General features: G+C 44.7%; 1 protein-coding gene across 2 annotated transcripts in view; it reads right to left on the bottom strand.

The window, feature by feature from the left end:
- C3H2orf73 (chromosome 3 C2orf73 homolog) overlaps window positions 1–18,407 on the bottom strand; it is a 46,627-nt gene that overhangs the window by 14,226 nt on the left and 13,994 nt on the right. The window contains exons 1-4 of one of the 2 annotated variants that reach the window (XM_054024236.1): window positions 17,142–17,450; window positions 16,659–16,722; window positions 8,090–8,321; window positions 6,234–6,387 (exon numbers count right to left, since the gene is read on the bottom strand). In XM_054024236.1, coding sequence (XP_053880211.1) covers window positions 6,234–6,387; window positions 8,090–8,321; window positions 16,659–16,717 — 445 coding nt within the window. In that variant the 5' untranslated portion in view covers window positions 16,718–16,722; window positions 17,142–17,450. Of the gene's footprint in view, window positions 1–6,233; window positions 6,388–8,089; window positions 8,322–16,658; window positions 16,723–17,141; window positions 17,451–18,407 lie in introns of those variants that run through there. The other variant, XM_054024237.1, reaches the window with a different exon arrangement.

The raw sequence follows: 18,407 nt of genomic DNA, 5'->3' as shown, positions 1-18,407 counted from the left end.
TCAGCAGATGTGGCCTTCAGGAACACCACCCCCACACCAGCCGAGCATCTCCGCCAGATAAGAAAGTGCCCAAGACGCAGCAAAGACAACATGTTTCGGGAGGTACTGCACTGCTCCAATGCAGAGAAAGGGAATGCAAGAAGTGCTGGGAAACCGAACGGCAGGACAGAAAAGAGAATCAGGAGTTTGCTTTAATCATCCTCTCGGTAGCGTCCTTAACAAACGCAGATGCTGAGGTCCTTAATAATGCTGCAGACTGAGTAGATCCGTGCCCACCCTCCTCTGCAGCACATTCAGAACTCTTTTCCATGCCGTTTCTCCCCCACCCCTCCTCCAACTCTGCCCGCACATTCCTTTCCACTTTCCGGGACTTCTTGGTTTCCCCTTCACTCCACCCACTCAGACAACTTTCACAATTATAGCTGGATCTAACACACAGCTCTGAAAGTCTGCCCTTCCCTGGTTTCTTCCTTCCCATCAAGCATCTTTTTGTGTACTGTTTTTTGTGCAATAAAAGCAAAGTTTTTTAATGGTAACTCATCTTTATTTGTTTTCTACAAATTGAGATAGCAGGCACTACCAATACATACTCAGGCAGTTTATTCATGTGCTTGCTAGAATGTAAGGCCCAAATGTCACCATTACTTCCTAGGAAAACTATATATAATGTAACATTGCAGCACCAAACACAGAGATATACATTACTGCTTCTCATTTTCAAAGTGCTGCCTCAAAGCCTCCCTGATTTGAAGGGTCCCTCTTTGGGCTCCTCTGATAGCCCTTTCACCCTTAGCTTCACAGAGATTATACAACGTACAACACACAACTATGACCATTGGAATATTATCCTTATTAAGGGCTAACCTGCCATAAAGGCATCGCCAGTGTGCCTTTAATCTGCCAAAGAAACATTCAACTGTCATCAGGCACCTACTCAGCTTGTTGCTGAACTGCTCCTTACTGCTGTCCAGGTGTCCCGTGTAAGGTTTCATGAGCCACGGCTGTAAAGGGTACGCCAGGTCTCCCAGGATCACTACGGGCATTTCAATATCCCACACTGTAATCTTCTGGTTTGGAAAAAAAGTCCCCACTTGTAGCTTTCTACACGGGCCAGTGTTTCCGAAGATGCATGCATCATGCACCACCCCATGTTGATGTCAGTGAAACGCCCATAGTGATCCACAAGTGCTTGCAACTCCATGGACAAGTACCCCTTCCTATTGACATACTCCGTTGCAAGGTGGTCTGGTGCCAAAATTGGAATGTGTGTGCCATCTATTGTCCTTCCACAGTTAGGGAAATCTATTTCTGCAAACCCATTCACTATTTCACGCACATTTCCCAGAGTCACAGTTCTTCGTAGCAGGATGTGATTTATTGCCCTGCACACTTGCGTTAACACAGCCCCAACAGTCAACTTCCTGACTCCAAATTGATTCTCAACTGACCGGTAGCAGTCTGGAGTTGCTAGCTTCCACACAGCGATTGCCATACACTTCTCTACCGATAGGGCGGAGCTCTCATTATGGTGTCCTTGCGCCGCAGTGCTGGGGCGAGCTCCGCACACAGTTCCAGGAAGGTATCTTTCTGCATCCGAAAGTTCTGTAGCCACTGCTCGTCATGCCACACCTGCATGACGATATGATCCCACCGTTCGGTGCTTGTTTCTTGAGTCCAAAAGCGATGATCTACCCTATGCAGCTGTTCTGTGAATACCAAAAGCAATCTAAAGTTGCTCCTATCCATATCACGCAGCATGTCAGGAGACTGGGAGTCTTTTTCAGTTAGGAACTTTACGATTAACTGCACTGCCATCCACAATGTCTTTATGAAGTTAACAAAGCACAGGAGAGCAGTGCAGGATCCATCCCTTCTCACAAAGATACCAGGGTGCACAGCAAAGAAGAGCCGTTGAAAAATGCCGGAAAATGCTGGAAGCCCATGGAGTGCTGGGACAGAAAGCAATGCATCATGGCACATTGAGCCCGGTCCCAAGATGCGCTGCGGGAAGGCGGAGTGGATTGCAACACCTAGGGACAGAAGGTGTCAAGCCGGACTGTGGGATAGGTACTCACAGTGCATTGCTCACACTATCAAATATAGTGCCCCAACTGTGGACGCCCTCTGCTGACAGAGGGAGTAAGTGTGAACATGATATTCTGATTTTCATTAGGCCAATTTTTGAGTGTCGACATAACCTTTGTCGATAAAACTTGTTAGTGTAGACAAGGTCTAACACACAACTATTGAATTCATTTTTGCTCTCTAAGGACCAGACCCACCAAGCTTAGGGCCACTTTGGAGGGACAAAAAGCAAATGAAGCAGGGCCCACGATCAAACGTTTAATCTAAGCTCTGTTGCCTTTAGTTGTTTATTGTCTTTTACGCTTAAGAGTGGAGTATCTTAATAATAAAATAACACCTTCATTTTTCATTTAATATTTGTGTTTGGACACTACCACTTGGAACTGAAGAAAGTGTACGTTATTTTACTAATGCAGTGGGGCAGATTCTCTGTCCTGATCTGGTCCCTTTACACCACCTGGGAGCAGAAAATTCCCACAAGTTCCAGGCCTTGGGCTGGAAAGCTCCAGCAGTCCCCAGCTAGTTATGGGGAATCATAGTTGGCTGGTGTAAATTTGAGCAGCTCCCCAGGCTGCTTCTAACTTGTGCTGGGGAGAGCTCTAAATGGCTCCCTGAAGGTCCTCTCAGCAGAAGCTGTATGCAGCAGAGACTCTGTTCTCAGATATTCCATCACACAAGCTAAACTATACACAGTAACCTTTAAAAGATTTTTAAAATAAATTTATGATTTACTTTGGGGTTTGGATTCAGTGCAGAGCTGTCTACACAATCAAAAAACTGAAGCTGTCATAATGATAGGAGCTATCTGTCAACTTAACATCATGGTATTAAAATTAAGTCTATAATTTAAAAGTACCAAGAGCACTTGGTCAATTGTATTACTTCAGTCATACCATCTTGGGCTGTGATCTTAGCTCTTATAAGCTAAGTATGGTCAAGTGGTCACTATTTGGATAGAACAACTCCAGGAACATCCACAGTGCTGGGGATACCACAGTTCCAACACAAGGCTAGGAGGAGATTCTTTCTTTCTTTTGGGTGGACACTAAAACTGAGGTCCTGAGCATCTATAGTCAACAAAACACCCATGGTGCTTTTTTGCAATAACAGGGGCATTAGTGGTCAAATTCTAATGTGGTGATAACAATATGCCTATCTAAATTAGAGTGCCTTTGCCATTTCCGTTGGATATATTATCTATTCTCATTTCCATTCCTGAAAGGTTGTATTACATTGCTGTGCTTTGTAATATAGCTACTGTTCCACACCAAAGTTGAATGCACTACAATGGTAGGGAACAGGGGTTAAAGTAGTTCAAACTAGTCAGAGAAACTCACCACTTCTGGTGGATGCCATCATGGGTTTTGATAACACTTGGGGATGCAATGCAGCAAAGAGAAGAGAATGGGGACAAGAAATGTATCCTAAAGGAATTCACATCTCAAGCAGGTACATAGCCAGCCAAAAAGAACGTGTGTGCGTGTGTTTGCATGCACGACACACAGCAGCACCTCCATTTTCCTCCTACCCCTATTCCAACAGATGCAAGAGTTTAGACTTGACAAGGATAGAGAATGAGTACCAGAAACTAAAACAGAAGTTGGAGGTTTGGCAGCTTCTTGCCTCCAACAGTTTGCAATACCTGATGCCATTTCCTATAGGTTGAAAGTTGCAGGGATTTAAAAGATTTTGAATATATGTATTATGTGCTACTTCTCTATGCTTCCCCATAGGCGGAAGAAAGCCAGCAGTTGCAGGTGTCTTTCTCCCTCACCTTTGAAGGAGGAGAGTCAGCAGGGGCATAAATCTTGCTTCAGAGGAGAGGAAATATATAGGGAACTGGAACAGCTTCTTCCCTCAGGTGCTGTTGCTACTGCATGGGCTGCCAAAAAGATTGTGAGCACCAGATTCTGCCCAGCCAACTACCAGCTTCTACTGCTCTGACTTCAGATTCTCTTGCTGAGTGAGCCGCCCTCACCAACCAAAGAGGAGAGAGCCCCAAGTGTGCAGCACTGTCTCAAGCTAGATCAAAGAAAGGGAATTTTTCCTCTGCTTTTAACAGAGAAGGCGAGCTGTGCTTGCCCCTGTTCCCATTTTTAATGCCAGGTAGAGAAGTGACACCTATGCATACAATAGCTACAATGCTTTGGAGTTTTTCAGCACTACATAAACCTAAGATTTTCTGGCCTGTTCTACTCTCTTTGTGCTACTCAGGCTGCACAGAGAACAGGAACCAGTTAAACTCTCCAACTGGGTAGTCCCCTTGCCACATTTTAAAAATTGTCCATGTCCGGGCTCGCTGTTGGCTTGTGGGAACTCAGTACAGCAGAGCATCTGGGCCAATATATTTTTATTTCAATGATATCATTTCACTAACTGTACCAATAATAGTAGAAGAAAAATGCTGGGTTGTTAAACAGAAAATACTTTGTTGCATTCGGTCATGTTTTCTGACATTTAAATAGTCACTATAGTGATAAATCATTTTTTGGTGGCGAACCATGTAACTCATAAGTAGTACACTGACACTACTATTCTTCATGACTGTTGCTAAGTTCTTGTCATTGCAGTATTCTTGGATATCAGAAAGTGGTAAGCAACAATCCTGGCATATCCAACAAGGGTGTTGGTCTGAGGACAAGTTGCCCCCTTAGAAGAAATATGTATGGAATCAGAAAATGCAGCACGGCAGCTGCTATTGAATGAATTATCACAGTAGCATGAGGGCAGCCCTGCTTGCTGGTACCACAGTTCAACAGAGCATGTAGAGACATCGAGGCACGAGACTATTACTAATGCAGATATCATGGCTAGTTAGCTCACTCCAGGCCCCTCCCACATATATGCACACTGCTGGATGCCTCATGCCTCTCCAGGGCCGGCTCCAGGCACCAACCGACCAAGCACGTGCTTGGGGCCACACCTTGGGGCAGGGTGGCGCTCAATTTTTTATTTTATTTTTTTTTATTTGGCGGCGCGGCGCTCTGAGTGGGGGTGGGGGCTTCGGGCGGCGTGGTGCTCGGAGGGGGGCGGGGGCTTCAGGCGGCGGGGGCTGGCGCGGTGCGGCGCTCGGAGGGGGGCTGGGGGCTTCGGGCGGCGTGGCACTTGGAGGGGGCGGGGCTTCGGGGGGCGTGGTGCTGGGGGCGGGGATTTCGTCAGCGCTCGCGGGTGGGGGGGGTACGGCAGGGCGGCTCTCTTCTTTTTTGCCTGGGGTGGCAAAAAATTAGAGCCGGCCCTGTGCCTCTCTATTTGATTTTATGGAGGGTAAGAATCCTAAGAAACCCTGTTGCCAGAGTTGAAGTTCCAGTCACTATTATAACATTGCATGATGGAGGTTCAGCTCCCACTTGGGCAGTTTTAACAAATTTGGTGAAGGTTCACTTTTATTACTTTGTTCTACAACACAGCTGGGGGAAAGGTAAGGGAGTTACTTTACACCTGTTTGGGGCACAGCTCAGACAATTTTCAATCTTATTCATTCTTTACCTGGCAATCTTTTTAACAAAAGAACATTCAATGAGTAGAAACACCGCCACTTAGGTGACCAACCACAAAACAAAGGGAGAACAGTCAGAGCAAACAGCTTCTTTCTGATCAAAAGTATTCACCCAAAATATCTGGAGAACAATTATGAATACCAAATACATTTACAACTGATGGGAATAGTTCAAGGATTGTTTGCAATTCACTCTCCAGCTATATTTAAAAATTAGACATTTCAATAATTTGTATAATCTGCATTTGTTTGCAAACTACAGAAGAGGGGGAGCCAATAGGATGTATTATATACAGTGGTTGTTATTAAATGGACAACATTTACCAAGTGTTCAGACATCATAAATGATAAGTGCAAGAAAGATGGATGGGTAGTTAGATAGAGACTCAGCTCTTAGTCTGGATTTACAACAATGCAACTAACTCAACTGACTTTAATGGAGTTACTCCAAAGTACGTTGGTGCAATTGAGATCAAAACTTGATCCAAAGTCAGACAGCAAAAGATCCTGTACAAAAGTACCTGAATTACCTGTTATTGTTTATTCTAAATAGAGAGAAGAAAAAAAAACTACACCTAACTTGGTGTATGGGGGAGGGGGCGGGAGGGAAGAAGGGGAAGGGGAAAAAAAGAGCTTCCCTACAGGTTCTTACCTATTCCACAGGAAGGCTGTAGTTTACTGCTGTATTTAGTTGGAGAAGACAATGTACAGGTTGGCTTCTGGAAATCATTTCTTTGTGTGCTCTGTCTGTCGTAAGGTGGACTATAATGATATACACATGCTTCCCCACTTGGCCACCAATGATGCTTTAAAGTCAAAGGGAAGAAAAATGTCTGTCTATCCAAACACTTAGGTATAAAGCAAGTATTGATAGAATGCTTCTCCAATTCTCCCTCAGTCCTCCACAAGTTTTCAACTCCCCCCCCTCCCTTCTACTCCCACTATTGCTTAGCACATTCTGACTCCTAAATAGGAGAAAAATCAGCCTAGTCTGAAGTTTGATTGATATGACTCCATTGACATCCAGCATCTTTCTTCCCCCTTCTTCTGTCCTGCACTGAAATTCTTCTCTTCCCCCCTCATTGTGTCAAGGAAAGGCTCCGGCAAGGGGGAGGCAACAGAGAAAGGCTCTGTCAGCAGGGAGTCTCCCCCCCGCTGCAGCCTTTACCTGCTGCTGGAGCCTTTTATTACTGTGGAGAAAGGCTCTGGCAGTGGGACATTACACTGCTAAAAATAGCCGTGTGGACATGGGAGGCACTACTTGGGTGTGTAGAGAGCTATTTTAGATCTATATCCTGGGGGTTCAGGCCTGTAGAGCACTGTACTCTAAGCCAGCATTTCTCAAATGCAGCCACTGTGGTCATGTGTGGCCACCAGGGGCTTTTCTTGCGGCCACAGCCTCCTGGGCTGTGATGGGTGGGGGAAGTAGCGGCCCCTTCCCCTCTCCGTTGCTCCTGGATGCACTGCCTTGGTATTGATTGCTGGGGCCACCATCAGGGGTTGTGCCCTGTCCCCCCTGGAGACACCTGGGGGACAACGCTGTAGGAGCAAGCAAGCAGTGAGTTCCTCACCTTCCCAGAGGCAGTTAGGCTCAGGCTTTGGGCTTCAGCCCTGGGCTGGTGGGGCAACAGGCTCCGTCTGCACAACTTCAAGCTCCATCCCGAGGCCCTGTCCCCTGGCTGACAGGCTTCGGGCTCTGGCTGTGGGGCTTCAGTCTCCAGCCCCCCGCTGCCTCCCCCAGCCCAGGCTTCATTTGTCCCCAGGCTTGCCAGGGCTGTGAAAAGTGATACTTCTATGTTTGTTAATATCACTTTTCACAAACAGACTTACTAGCTAGCAATAAATAAATTACAATGGATTTGGACATATATTATGTGCATATTTATTTGTTTTTTCCTAAAGCTAATTAAGTATTTTAGGAAAAATCGTGAGAGCGGCCACCAGCAAAAATTGGTGGCCGCACTCTGAGGCCACCAAAATATGTCTTGAGAACCCTTGCTCTAAGCTATGTCTCACTGTCTACACTGCTATTTATACCTGCGCTAGCTGGGCATGCAGCGTCTGCACTCTGCATGCCGCCACAAGTGTAGATGTAGCCATAGAAATGTGATATACAAACACCCTTTTTAAGGATCACTGTTCTCTTTTAATACTAGTATACAAAAAGAATCAAATTAAATTACAAACTACAGTGTGCTAAAGTAAATCCAAGAATCTGACAAACTTACAAAAGCAAGGACAATCAGAGTTTAGCAACTTGCCACTTTGTGCCTGGCTAATACAAGTATCCTCACACAGTGAATGATTTTACATGGCATATATACTGCAATACCTGGGCACAACAGAGTAAGTTAAGCAGAGATTTTAAGGTGTAATACTCGATTTCCTTACTAGTGAGGGGTTCATTCAGATCCTAGGATTAGTTAATTGAGTTATTTTATACAATATACATGTACATATTATTTAGAATATGACCTTAATTTGAAAGATAATGCAAAATGGTCCTACCTTTTTAGCCACTGTGCCTTCTGTTTCCATATAGTATATTGGTTCATTTAAGAACCTTACGTTGGTGTTAATTAATTTTGCATAATGTGGTTGGGGATTATTGCGCCACTCTGGTAAATATGAGTGCTGGAAAGACTGTTTATTCTTTTTAGGTATACATTCACCGTTGATCTTTTCTATTCTCATGTTTACTTCTGGTATATCAGTATTAAATATTCTATAAGTATTTGGGCTGAAAGACATAACATAACAAAGAGTTGATTATTTCCATACATATACTATCAACAAATATTGGTATATAATAGTTATATCACATAGAAAAGGATAATAAAATACCTGCTAAGAATTTAGTAGGCCTGATTCCACTCACTACTTCCCAAATCCAGAATAAAACTGATTTCAATGGAGTTACTATAAATTCACATGGTCATAAAGGACAGCAGAGTTTAACCCTAAGTCCTGATTAGCATCTCTCTCACTACTTTTGCACTAATGTATCTACTACCTTCAATGGGGTTACTCATGATAAATACCCATGTAGGTGAAATCAGGATGAGGCTGTACAAAGAAAAAGAGCGAGGAGTACTTGTGGCACCTTAGAGACTAACAAATTTATTTGGGCATAAGCTTTCATGGGCTAAAACCCACTTCATCGGATGCATGCAGTGGAAAACACACACACACACACACACACACACACAAATGGGTGTTGCCATACTAACTGTGGTGAGAGTAATCAGTTAAGGTGGGCTATTATCGGCAGGAGAAAAAAACCCTTTGTAGTGAAATCAGGATGGCCCATTTCCAACAGTTGACAAAAAGGTGTGAGTAACAGGGGAAAATAGGTTTTACTTTGTGTAATGACTCATCCACTCCCAGTCTTTATTCAAGCTTAATTTGGAGTGGATAGGTCATTACACAAAGTAAAACCTATTTCCCCGTGCTAATTTATGCCCCCACACACTGTTACTCACACCTTCTTGTCAACTGTTGGAAATGGGCCATCCTGATTATCACCACAAAATTTTTTTTTCTCCTGCCAATAATAGCCCACCTTAACTGATTACTCTTGTTATAGTTAGTACGGCAACACTCATTTTTTCATGTCCTCTGTGTATATATATCTTCCTATTGTATTTTCCACTGCATGCATCTGATCAAGTGGGTTTTAGCCCACAAAAGCTTATGCTCAAATAAATTTGTTAGTCTCTATGGTGCCACAAGTACTCCTGTTCTTTTTACTGATACAGCCTAACACGGCTACCACTCCAAAAGCTGTACAAATAGCTTCTGCTGACTTGGCTGTTACAATGTGAGTTGGCATCCCAGGACTCTGATCCCCTGTAAATAAACTTGTATCAGACTTATGGATATATCTTACTTGACAATTGAGAGCTCAAGACCATTTCACATTCTGAATTCTTGGGTTGGGCTGCCTATTTTCAAATTCTTCCTCACAATGCCCAGCATTCTAGTCCTGATCCTTCGTAATCCAGTTTTTGCCCTGGACATTCTACCAACACAATCCTCCCTAGAATTATTAATGACTTACTTGTATCGAATTTCCAATATCTCACTTCTTTTCTGATCTTCCTTGACTTAGCTCCTTTTGGCACTGTGGATCCCTCACATCTCTATAACTTTGGCACATATGTTTTTTCTGACTGGATCTCCAATGCGTTTCTTCCAACTTATCTAAGAAATCTTTCACATCATACTGGGATAATAACCGTTTTTTCTTACATCTTCTCTAAGCTGGTGTCCCCAAGGGATCTGTTCTTAGTCTCCTCCTCTTGCCTTTATACTCTGCCTACATTATCTCTGATCACAATTGACAATATCATTTGCACATTAATGACACTCAGCATTTCTCCTTTCTTTCCTTTTCTCTTGCAATCTCTCATTCAGGCTTTTCTCCAGTTCCATAAAATGGAATAATAAGTTGAATATTCAAGTTACAAAGAAAACAGCACCCCAATTCAAAATACCCAGACTACCTCAGAAGTATTTCTAAGTGAATAAATACTTTATTAGAAAAATAAATAATAAATAGAACTGATAATTAACATAAAAGATATAGCTAGTGTTTCAACAAAAAGTGTCTTCCTCAGAACCAAACATGCCCATAGCCTATAGGAAGAAATTTCTTATTTATGCAATAGCTTCAAGTCATGAACAGGAAATAAACCACCACATAATACTACCAATGGATATCAATCACTTAACTCATACTAATAATTGCTGGATTCAGAGCAATTAACAAATAAGGAGTCATTGAGGAGCCTTGGCTCTGACAAGACACTTTTGTATGCAAACATTAATAATAACTTTATTAGCATGATAGTAATGCCTAGAGGCCTGATCAGGATAAGGACCCTATTGTGGGGAAACTGTACAAACACACAGTAGAAAGACACAAATGACAATCTTTCCATTGACTTCAGTTGAAGCGGCTCAGTTCTCTGAGAAGTTTACAATCTCATTTTATGCTAAACATCATTTCTGTTCATTAATACAATAGTCTTTATTTCAAGATATTTTGTTGGACTGGAAAAGCTACTAAAGAAAAGGTAACTGTTACCTGTAGCAGCACTTGGCAGGATATCCCAGGATATTAGAGAGACTCTAGACTCGGACTCTAAGGTCAGAAGGGACCATTATGATCATCTAGTCTGACCTCCTGCATGATGCGGGCCACAAAAGCTGACCCACCCATTCCTAGAATAATTCTCTCCCTTGACTCAGCTGTTGAAGTCCCCAAATCATGATTTAAATACTTCAAATCGCTGAGAATCCTCCAGCAAGCGACCCCTGCCCCATGCTGCAGAGGAAGGCGAAAAACCTCCAGGGCCTCTGCCAATCTACCCTGGAGGAAAATTCCTTCCCAACCCCAAATATGGCGATCAGCTGAACCCAGAGCATGCGGGTAAGATTCTCTAGCCAGACCCTCTGGAAAAAGTTCTCTGTAGTAACTTTTAATATCCCATCATTGACTATTGTTACTAATTACCAGCGATGGCACATTATTGACCTATTGACTAAAATCACTTTATCCCATCAAACCATCCCCTCCATAAATTTATCAAGCTTTATCTTAAAGCCAGAGAGGTCTTTCGCCCCCCACTGTTTCCCTCGGAAGGCTGTTCCAAAACTTCACCCCTCTCATGGTTAGAAACCTTCGTCTAATTTCAAGCCTAAACTTCCCGACGGCCAGTGTATATCCATTTGTTCTCGTGTCCACATTAGTACTGAGCTGAAATAATTCCTCTCCCTCCCTGGTATTTATCCCTCTGATATATTTAAAGAGAGCAATCATATCCCCCCATAGTCTTCTTTTGGTTAAGGTAAACAAACCGAGCTCCTCGAGTTTCCTTTCATACGACAGATTTTCCATTCCTCGGATCATCCTAGTGGCCCTTCTTTGTACCCGTTCCAGTTTGATTTCATCCTTTTTAAACATGGGAGACCAGAACTGCACACAGTACTCCAAATGAGGTCTCACCAGTGCCTTGTATAACGGAACCAGCACCTCCTTATCCCTACTAGAAATACCTCGCCTAATGCATCCCAAGACCGCATTAGCTTTTTTCACGGCCACGTCACATTGCCGACTCATAGTCATCCTGCGATCAACCAGGACTCCGAGGTCCTTCTCCTCTTCCGTTACTTCCAACCGATGCGTCCCCAGCTTATAACTAAAATTCTTGTTAGTCATCCCTAAATGCATAACCTTACACTTCTCACTATTAAATTTCATCCTATTACTATTACTCCAGTTTACAAGGTCATCCAAATCTCCCTGCAGGATATCCCGATCCTTCTCCGAATTGGCAATACCTCCCAACTTTGTGTCATCCGCAAACTTTATCAGCCCACTCCTACATTCGGTTCCGAGGACAGTAATGAATAGATTAAATAAAATCGGACCCAAAACCGAACCTTGAGGAACTCCACTGGTAACCTCCCTCCAACCTGACAGTTCACCTTTCAGTACGACCCGCTGCAGTCTCCCCTTTAACCAGTTCTTTATCCACCTCTGGATTTTCATATCGATCCCTATCCTTTCCAATTTAACCAATAATTCCTCATGCAGTACCGTATCAAACGCTTTACTGAAATCGAGGTATATTAGATCCACCGCATTTCCTTTATCTAAAAAATCTGTTACTTTCTCAAAGAAGGAGATCAGGTTGCTTTGGCACGATCTACCTTTCGTAAAACCGTGTTGTAATTTGTCCCAACTGGCATTGTCCTCAAGGTCCTTAACTACTTTCTCCTTCAAAATTTTTTTCCAAGTCCTTGCATATTACAGATGTTAAACTTACAGGCCTGTAGTTACCCGGGTCACTTTTTTTCCCCTTCTTGAAAATAGGAACCACATTAGCTATTCTCCAGTCAAATGGTACCACCTCCGAGTTTACAGATTCATTAAAAATTATCGCTAACGGGCTTGCAATTTCTCGCGCCAGTTCCTTTAATATTCTTGGATGAAGATCATCTGGTCTGCCTGATTTAGTCCCGTTAAGCTGTTTGAGTTTGGCTTCTACCTCAGATACGGTAATGTCAACCCCCACTCCTTTATTCCCATCTGTCTCGCTTCCAGGGTAGGTGAGGTAATATATTTTATTGGACCAACTTCTGTTGGTGACAGAGAGAAGATTTTGAGCTATACAGAGCTCTTTTTCTGGTCTGGGAAAGGTGAGCATCACAGCTAAATACAAGATGGAACAGATTGATTAGCATAGGTAGATAGCACGTATTCTAAGGAACCATTCAAAGTGGAGTGGCCTATTAACTCCACCTTGAATGGTCCCTTGGAATATGTACTAACTACCTATGCTAATCAATCTGTTCCACCTTGTATTTAGCTGTGATGCTCAGGGCATATCTAGACTACAAAATTAAGCCAACCTAATTTATGCCAGCATACAGTTGCTGCAGTAATTACATTTCTTGTGCATGTCTACACTTTGCTCCTTGTGTTGGCAGTGTGTGTCCTCACAAGGAGCACTTCCACCAACTGAACTGTCAGTGTCGGGCACTGTGGGACAGCTTCTGAAAGCCAGCAACAGTTGATGTCAGTCTAACTCAGAGGTGGGCAAACTTTTTGGCCTGAGGGCCACATCTGGGTATGGAAATTGTATGGCGGGCCATGAATGCTCACAGAATTGGGGGTTAGGGTGCAGACTCTGGGGTGGGTCCAGAAATGAGGAGTTCAGGGGCTGGGGTGCGGGGGGGAGAGGGGAGGGCTCCAGCTGGGGGTGCGGGCTCTGGGGTGGGGCTGGGGATGAGACATTGGGGGTGCAGGAGGTTGCTCCAGGCTGGGACAGAGGGGGTTAGGGATGCAGGCTCCAGGCAGCGCTTACCTCAAGCAGCTCCCAGAAGCAGCAGCATGTCCCCCCTCTGGCTCCTACGTGGAGGCACAGCCAGGTGGCTCTGCATGCTGCCCTGTCCGCAGGAGCAGTGCCAGGGTTTTTGCCGCCCTAGGCGGCAGTGCTCCTCCTCTGAGCATTCGGCGGCGGGGGGTCCTTCCGCTTCGCGTCTTCAGGGCACTTCGGCAGCGGGTCCCGGAGCGAGTGACGGACCCGCTGCTGAATTTCCGCTGAAGACCCGGAGCGGAAGGACCCCCCGCTGCCGAATTTCTGCCAAGGGCAACAAAATGCCACCCCCCCAAATCCTGCCGCCCTAGGCAACCGCCTAGGGTCGCCTAGTGGAAGTGCCGGCCCTGCCTGTCCACAGGCACCACCCCTGCAGCTACCACTGGCCGCGACCACACAAGCCACGTTAAAGTGCTGCCATGGCTGTGCTTTAGCGTTGCCAGTGTAGAGTAGCCCTAACTCTGTAGTGTACACCAGGGCCCAGAATATGTTTTGCAGACCTGAAGATCTCAGTGTAGCTTCAAAGCTTGTCTTGTTCACCAACAGAATTTGGTCCAATAAAAGATATTACCTCACCTATCTTGTCTCTCTAATATCCTGGGACCAACACAGATTCAACACTGCATACAACAATGGAAATTAAAAGGAACATCAAAGGGTGAAATGCTGCAACTTGCATGGAAATTATTTAAAAATACCATAATAGTGGCTCAAATGAAATGTATACCCCCACAAATTAAAAAAAGCCACCATGGCTAAGCAGCAGAATAAAAGAGGTGTTTAGAGGCAAAAGGACATCCTTTTAAAATTGTAGTAAAATCCTATGAGGAAAATAAAAAGGAACATAATTCTTCAGACCATAAGACCTAAGGAAGAGTAAAAGCATAATTAGGTAATCCAAAAAAGGACGTAAAGAGCAACTAGCAAAAGATTAAAATGTTTTTGCTGTTAAGTTTTTGTAAGGACATCAGCGACAGGAAGCCTGCCAGCAATCAGTGGGGCTATGAGACAATCAAAGAGGTAAAGGAGCACTCAAGGAGGACAAGCTGTTGCAGAGAAGCTAAAGGAATTTTTTGCATTCGTCTTCACTGCAGAGGATGTGAGGGAGACTCCCACACCTGAGCCATTGTTTTTAGGTGACAAATCTGAGGAACTGAACCAGACCGAGGCATCAATAGGGGAGGTTTCGGAACAAACTGATAAATTAAACAGCAATAAGACTCGAGTACCACATAGCACTGACCCAAGAGTTCTGAAGAAATTGCAGAATTGTGGTATGTAACCTACTGCTTAAGTCAGTCTCTGTATCAGATGACTAGAGGATAGCTAATGTAACACTGATTTTAAATAAGGCTCCAGAGGCAATCTTGGCAATTACAGGCTGGTAAGGCTAACTTCAGTACCAGGCAAATTAGTTGAAATTAGAATTATCAGACATAGATAAACGCAGTATGTTTAGGAAGAGTCCACATAATTTTGTAAAGAAACATGCCTCAGCAATCTATTAGAATTCTCTGAGGGTGTCAACAAATGTGAATAAGGCGATCCAGTGGATATAGCGTACCTGGACTTTCAGAAAGCCTTTGACAAGATCCCACACTAAAAGCTCTTAAGCAAAGTAAGCAGTCATGAGGTAAGACTTAAGGGCCTTTCATGGATCAGTAACTGGTTAAATGATAGGAAACTAAGGGCAAGAATAAATGGTCAGTTTTCACAACAGAAAGAGGTAAATAGCAGGGACCTGAAAGGATCTGTAATGGGACCAGTCCTATTCAACATATTCATAAATGATCTGGAAAAGGGGGTATAAACAATGAGGTGGTAAAGTTTGCAGATGAAATTAAATTACTCAAGATTGTAACTCTTCAGTCAGCTTAGGATGTAACTAATAGATTTCACAGAACTGGGAGAATGGGCAACAAAATAGCAGATGAAATTCAATGTTGATAAATGCAAAGTAGTGCACATTGGAAAACATAATCCCAACTATGCATATAAAATAATGGGGTCTAAATTAGCTGTTACCACTCAAGAAAGATCTTGGAGTCATAGTGGATAGTTCCCTGAAAACATCCGCTCAATGTGCAGCGGCAGTCAAAAAAGTGACCAGAATGTTAGGGACCATTAGGAGAGGGATAGATAATAAGCCAGAAAGTATCATAATGCCACAATATAAATCTAAACACCTTGAACATTCTGTGCAGTTCTGGTTGCACCATCTTAAAAAGGATGTATTAGAATTGGAAAACGTACAGAGAGGGGCAACAAAAATGATTAGGGTTATGGAACAGCTTCCATGTAAGGAGAGATTAAAAAGACTGGGACTGTTTGCTTGGAAAAGAAATGACTAAGGAGAGATATGATAAAGAGCTATAAAATCATGAATGGTGTGGAGAAAGTGAATAGGGAAGTGTTGTTTACCCTTTCACATAACACAAGAACCAGGGGTCACCTAATGAAGTTAATAGGCAACAGGTTTAAAACAAACTAGTTCTTCAAAAACACACACATAATTAACCAGTGAAATTCATCGCCAGGGGTTGTTGTGAAGGCCAAAAGTATAACTAGGTTCAAAAAAGAACTGGGTAAGTTCATGAAGGACAGGTCTATCAACGGCTGTTAACCAAGATGGTCAGGGACACAGCCCTTTGCTATGCGTGTCTCTAAACCCGACTGCCAGAACCTGGGACTGGATGACATAGGATGGATCATGATCTCTTCATTTCCTCTGAAGGATACTGGGCTAGATGGACCATTGGTCTGATCCAGTGTGGCATTATGTGTCTACAGCCTCCCAAGGCACACACATGATCGTAGGCACATAGCACAGGGTGCAGTGAGATAGAAAGATCAAGCAGTTCAGCTTGGATCCCATTCCTACAAGTATTTACTTATTTGAGGAATACTTGGCTCCCAATCAGAAGACTGCAGGAATGGTGGCTACTCAGGTGAGCAAAGGCTGGCAGCATCAGGCCCTGGGGACAGAAGGTCATCAAGGGCTCAGTCCCCAGGGCCCTGAGCCCATGGCAGGACAACACCCAATAGCACAGGACCAGGTGCTACCCCCTCCAGCACCCACTCAGGGCCAAGTTTCTGCAGGGACTGTCCCTCAGGGCTGGTCCCCTGAGGTTGCAAGGATTAGAACTTGGGCCTTGCACATCCAGAGAGCCCACAGCAAAGGCAGCACTTACAGCTGGTGCGGGGGCGCCTTCTTCCTGCAGTGCCTGCTGTCCTCTGGAGTCTGCCGCATGGTGCCTAGGTAGGGTGACCAGACAGCAAGTGTGAAAAATGGGGATAGAGGGTGGGGGGGGGTAGTAGTAGGAGCCTATATAAGAAAAAGACCCAAAATCGGGACTGTCCCTATAAATTTGGGACATCTGGTCACCCTATGCCTAGGGGAAGAGGGGGCAGAGGGTGCATGTGGGGTAAAGGGGATGCACGTGGGGGCAGGAGTACGGGGCGGGGCACAACCAGAGGGTGCACCTGGGGGCAGAGGGTGCATGTGGGGGAGGGTGGAAGCACTTGAGAGCGTGTGTGGGGCAGAGGGGAAGGAAGAGGTGCTGGAGGGGCAGAAGGACTGTGCGGGGGGCAACGAGCGGGGGCAGCAGGCAGGGGCGCAGCGGGAGCGGGTGGCGGTGAAGCAGGCCGGGGCAGCGGAGGGGGTGGGGACGCACCACGCAGAGGCAGCGAGGGACGCTCCGAAGGCGGCAGCTGCACTGCCCCAGCCCGGCTATTCTGTTGCCAAGTGGTTGCTAGGAGACGCGGGCGGGCGGGGGCACCAGAGCAGGGGCGGCTCTTGAGCCTTCTTCCGCCCCGCGGCTCCGCCTTGGGCCCCGGCTGGGCCCCTCTCTCCCGGGGGAATCGCCTCCCTCGGCTCCCCGCTGGCTCCTCTCGCAGGCGCCGCAGAGTCCGGCCAAGCCCATCTCGCCCAGGCTCCTGCCCCCCGCCCCGTTGTTGGCGGCGCTCTAATCGGGCCTGCAAAAACCTCTCCGCCGCCAGGTGCTGCAGCCTGGTCTGCAAGGGGAACCCCACCCAGGCTCCCCAGGGCAGCCGGAGGGAATTGTTTTGTAGATGTCTGCAGTGTAGGCAAAGCCCCAGTCAGATCAGACCTGTCAAAAACAGAAAGCGCTGGGCTGGCCAGAGCATAAGTAGGTCCTGGCTACGTTCAGAAACTTTTTTTTTTTTTTTTTTTTAAACAGTATAAACAAAATGTTTTTCGTTCCATTCCCGATAATAATCCTCACTCCGTTTTATAAAGCCCAGCAAGAGCTGCGGTTGAAAAGGGCTCTAAACTAACTTATTTCAACACCAGTTCAAGGAAGCCCAGAGCTGAAAACCATTTTCCAAATGGTTTCCCTTCATTTCCCTTCAATTGCCTGTCACTGGTGGGTGACAACAACACAACACCTACATGCGTCTGACGAAGTGGGTGTTATTCACCCACGAAAGTTTATGCTTCAATACTTCTGTTAGTCTATAAGGTGCCACAGGACTCTTTGCTGCTTTTAAAATGAGGGCATTCAAGTTTGTCTGCCTTCCTCTCCGAAAATTAAAAAAGTAAATTTTGGAAATTGTAAATCTGCACATATGAATTCAGTAACTTGACTTGATGGAGAAGAGACATTTTCAACTGTGGTTTTTAACCATGAGTTAAAATTAAATTAAGAACTTTTTAGGATTGTCTTATGAAAGGTTTTGGATATTCTGGCTAGACTGATACAGAGATTATTTTCTAAAGTCAAAGGATGATAGTAATGAGGTGGGACACTTGGTTTTCCAATTGTTTACTATAAATCCTTTCAAGAATAATTGGATTTTAGGAGTTATCTAGAGAAGGATTTTTCATTATTTTAAGTTTAGATATCTCCCTGAAACTAAATTAGGTAACAGGTAACACTGCATTTAGTTACCACAAAGTGGGTTAAGAAAGGGATAAAGTT

This window comes from Malaclemys terrapin, chromosome 3, assembly GCF_027887155.1.
Source record: "Malaclemys terrapin pileata isolate rMalTer1 chromosome 3, rMalTer1.hap1, whole genome shotgun sequence".
Lineage (NCBI taxonomy): Eukaryota > Metazoa > Chordata > Testudines > Emydidae > Malaclemys > Malaclemys terrapin.
The sequence above is the reverse complement of the archived record's forward strand: the minus strand, read 5'-3'. Positions and strand labels throughout refer to the sequence as shown.